Below are 4,664 nucleotides of genomic sequence, written 5' to 3'. Positions count from 1 at the left end.
GCGTCGCGCCTTTTTTTTCCTTCTTTTTCTTTTGATTGATGAGGGACAAATTAGGAACTGCCGCTGGGCAAAATCGACAAATTTAACCTATGAATGAAAAGAATTCATAAAGTAAACTGTTAACGAAAAAAATTCATCCGGCTGACCCTTTTGTGTAGCGCCGACAGATAGGCGCCACACTACACTGTGCAGCGCCTGATTGACAGGCGTTACACGTCTGGCCAGCGTCGCACTCCGAACTGCCTAAAAATTGCTAAGTCAGTGTGCAACGCCTTAGAGCTTAGGCGCTGCACTGGTGGACTTTGAAAAGGAATCACGTGTCTCGTTGGGGCCGGTGTTAGTCGGTCATAGTAGTTGCTCCGCATCTTCTTAGACTAAAGTCAGCTCGCAAGCAGACGCCCTTCCCACACTCCCAAATATTCACCTGCCTACTGTACAGCTCGTGACATACTGCACTTGCAGCTTGATGCGATCTTGCTGCGGTGGTGCCGATCGATCGCTTTGGATTTTGAAAGATTTGGCAAATGTTTAACCCAGCACGTTGCGCCTGGGCGACTGACTCACTGACATTGCATGTTCATGACACTTTCAGGAGCTAACGCTTTCAGTTCAAGATTTTCACTATATGAACCCATGAATCCATCTCAAAATCAACGTGGGATGGGATCGATTGCTTTTTTGATTGGCTAGCTAAATCACAGCTAATCTAAAGGCCATGTGTTCTTTTGCAAAGAAAGAATTAGTGCGTGCATGTGTACGCACGTCTCTAAACCATACAATCACCATACAATCAGCTGGAAGAGAATACAAAAAATGATTAATTCTAAAAAAAGTGAAACAAGAAAGATTAAGATGCTGATTTTTTTTAGCGTTCCACGGACCAAAGAGAGCTTCTTTCACCGTAGCGCAGTGCGTGGCTAGGAGAGACACGACACGACAGTGCTTGTACCTGCCTTGCTAATTCAGATTTCTTGCGGTTGACACAACAGTAATCTCTATGTATAGTGCAGCCCAGTTTTATATGCATTTATACAGTAGTCAGATATTTTGAACATGGGGTGGCTAGCTAATCCCTGACAAGCCCCTCCTTCCATGCTACAGAATCTAAGTGAGACAAACCTTTGATTGTGCAACGCCCACGCCTTAGGCGCTACACTGTATAATGTAGCGTCTAGCTCTAAGGCGTTGCACACTGACTTAGCAATTTTTAGGTAGTTTGAAGTGTGACGCTGGTCAGGCGTGTAGCGCCTGTCGGTCAGACGCTGCACAGTGTAGTGTGGCGCCTGACTGTCGGGCGGTATACAAAAGGGTCAGTCGGGTGAAATTTTTTCGTCAACAGTTCACTTTGTGAATTTTTTTTGTCCACAGATCAAATTTGTTGTTTTTGCCCTGCTGCTGCTGCTAGGCCAAAATCACACGACCTTGATTGAAAACATTAGTAATTTTTAACTTTTTTCATGACCTAACCATTTTCGGCATACCATCCTTTGAGTTTTAATGGTCTTGAGCTGCATAGGGGTTGGCATCTCAGGGCCGGGCCGGCAAAATCGGTGGCCCCGTGTCAAATTCTAAAATGAAGCCTAATCTGAATGCATAATTTTTCTTTGAAAGATTCATTAAGAAATTTCATGAAATTGAGTCATCAGTGCTAGAAATCAGATAGCTTAATCTTCGATTTTTACCGTATTTATTAATACTAGTCACCTTTCTTGATAGGTTAATCATGAGTGCTTGGAATAAAAAAGTTAATCATGAGTGAGCACGGCAACGCACCAGCTTAGACAAAGAGAAGAAGCCGTTTAGATGGTGTCCCTCACGGACATATGTGTCGTTGATGAACCCAACATCGCCTGCAGAGTCAGCCGCTGCCGCCGTGTGGCACATCGATCTCCCTTTTGCCGGAGAAGTGCAAGGCAGAGCTACGCGCGGGTGTCGTTGCCCTCGACTGCCAGCAGCGGCATACACTCCTTGCGAAAGACATGTGTTGGGGCCGTGCGGCGCGTCAAATGGTCATCTGCGCATATCCGCTTCTAAGCTCAAGGGACCCGGATTGATCGTGACATCGTGTCCCGCCATGATAGGCCCCCTATGCGAACGTGGAGATTAATGGGTTTGTGGCATCTAGACAATGCTCGGAAATTTGGGGCCCTAGAAAGTTGGGGCCATGTGCCATCACAACGACTGCACTCCCTTAGGCCTAGGCCTGTGGTATTTCATAAAAACGAAAGTCCAATTGCCACATTGTTTTGTTCCAGCCTGCCGGTTGCTTCTCTTTGCGTGCGTATTCTGGGTCGTCGACGAAGTTTCTCAAAATGAGCTCGGCGTAGCACGCTGATGGTGCTCAAGTTTCGTCTTCTGGATGGTTATGGCATCAGTACACACCTTGGCTCTCGGGCAAGCGCCTTCATCTTTCGACGGATCGGCACCCTTATGCACTCACCCCGCAAAAAAAAAAGTAGTGGTATGCACTTTTCTCTTGTCTCACAAAATGCGTTCACAGAAATCGCGCGAGAGAGAGACGAAAAAATAGGGAAGGTAAATCCTGGACGGCCACGGCCATTGGATATGCGATGGACGGCTGACAGGAGGAGGGCACCATCGGTCTCTCTGGAACGCAGGCTGGTCCACGACTCCTATCCCCTCGCCGCTCGCTCTCTTCTCTACTCTTGCCGACGCCGCCGCCTCCCCGCGGATCCCCGTCGTCGGATCCCTCCGGCGCCTCCCAACCCCACCAGCCGCCGCCTTCCCGGTAGAGCTGACACGCCCCCTCCGCTCCCGGCCTCGCCGTCCCTGTCGAGCAGAGCCAGGTAAGGCTCCATCCTCTTCCGTTTCTTTTTCTTCCTTCCTTGCTGGTTCCGTCGCACGAGTTCTGCGATTCCTTCAAGCCCTAGCTAGGTTCCAGGATGGATGCGGAGCGAGATGAAGGTTTGATGTAAACTTTCATGCTCCCTGTCTGTGAGAGTTTCCGTGATCGGGTGAATGTGAATTTACTGTCTGTCAACAATTTCTGTGTATGTCCATGAGATGCATAAATAATTTTATTTGCTCTTCTCGGACCAGTGTCAGACCATACGCATGTTGAGTAGAAAAAGACACAGTTTTGCTAAAGCGCATCTAGATGTGCCATAAGTGTTGCACATCCAAGTCCTGGATGTGGATCAAATTTTGTGTAAACTACAGTGCCCTGCGCATGTTCTGTGTGGAGAAAAAGCATTAAAAAGAAAAAGGGAAGGGCTCCCTCTGGAGTGCTGCTCTCTGTAGCGGGTAGCAACTGGAGCAGCTTGTGGTTGAGGAAGAAAGAGGAGCATAGGTCATTGCATATTGGGGTATTTGGGTGTTAGTGATGACGCCTTTTAGTGAAAGAGGCAGGACGAGTTAACGATTGGCAATATGTTTATGATACTGGCCAATGAACTAAATGGGGGAAATAAGCTGCTGCCTGTCAACTGACCATTCTTGTTGGTGTTCCATGTTTCAGGTACAGATTGGTTTTGTGATGGCCGGCTCCGAGGGCGTGAGGGGTTTGGCAGCATCAGTGGGAGAGCTACACATGGAGGCATCACCATCGCGGGAGGAAGGAACCAATGGGCATGGTAGTGCTCTAGCCTTGCTCTGATGTAGTATCACTAGATTTTGCGGCCTTCTATCTGTCTATTATTGCCATATATGTTACTTAGTTGGATACAAGTTTCTGCTTAATTAATACTAGCATTCCATGTCATCACAAGTTCACAACTAGTTGTTTTCCACCAATTTCCATTCAGGCAACGGTGATGCTGCTGCTGCGGACGATGATGTCTGGGGTGATGCCTCAGATTCTCCAGGGCATGATTCTGACTTGAAAAGAGAATGGGAGCACAGGCAGGAGCAGTTTCATAAGGTACATGATTATTTTGATTTCCATGGTTATTGATTCATTTGTGAATCATGAATTTGCGTCCATATCGAAGAGGTTTGAAAATAAGGCTTTTGGTTTCTCTGTAGATGGGCTATAGGGATGGTATAACCGAAGGGCAGAAGGATGTTGCCCAAGAGGGGTTCAACCTTGGGCATAGGCAATCTGCGGATGTCGCATTCAAGTGGGGTCTCGTTCGGGGGATTACTAGGTAAATTGCATTTCTGGTCGTGCGAATAACAGTTTTCTTGTATTGAGTTTCTCATGTGTCATTCTCATTTATTATATTTTCCTTTTGCTGTCCTTCAAGCAGTGCATTAGCTAGTCTTCCCGACAGGTTAAAAGAAAAGTTGCTGCTCGACGCCCAGCGTAGAGGAAAACTTGAAGATTTGCACAACTCTGTGCAAGAAATTTCAGCACAGGGTGCCCTGCAGCTGTTTCATGAGAGTACTCTTCAGGATAATCGTCGACCAGAGGAAAGCAAGATCCAAACTATTCCAAAGGACCTTCTGCTTTTGTTGCAGGAATGCCCAGATGTGCATGTTAGTGAAGAGTTGAAACGAGTTCCGTAAGCAAGTTTGTAAATGTAATTGCAAGCACCACTTGTTTCGAAGTCTTGCCGGATCGCTTAGACTGAGTTCTTCTGAAGGATGTAACTGTAAATCCTGTGATACTAAGATTTTCTCTATGGTGTCACCCTTTCTTTGCTCTGAACACCTGTAAATTCGCAGTATGAATGACAACAATAATATCTCATGAGTTTGGCATC

General features: G+C 46.8%; 1 protein-coding gene across 1 annotated transcript; it reads left to right on the top strand.

Annotated features, from left to right (window-relative positions):
• Positions 1–2,462: 2,462 nt before the first annotated feature.
• LOC109746995 (uncharacterized) lies at positions 2,463–4,664 on the top strand. Its single transcript, XM_020306083.3, has 5 exons — positions 2,463–2,807; positions 3,479–3,593; positions 3,765–3,880; positions 3,985–4,106; positions 4,209–4,664. The coding sequence occupies exons 2-5, from the start codon at positions 3,497–3,499 to the stop codon at positions 4,465–4,467; spliced, it is 594 nt and encodes a 197-aa protein (XP_020161672.1). The 5' UTR covers positions 2,463–2,807; positions 3,479–3,496; the 3' UTR covers positions 4,468–4,664.

Source organism: Aegilops tauschii, chromosome 3 (assembly GCF_002575655.3).
Source record: "Aegilops tauschii subsp. strangulata cultivar AL8/78 chromosome 3, Aet v6.0, whole genome shotgun sequence".
NCBI lineage: Eukaryota > Viridiplantae > Streptophyta > Magnoliopsida > Poales > Poaceae > Aegilops > Aegilops tauschii.
The sequence above is the reverse complement of the archived record's forward strand: the minus strand, read 5'-3'. Positions and strand labels throughout refer to the sequence as shown.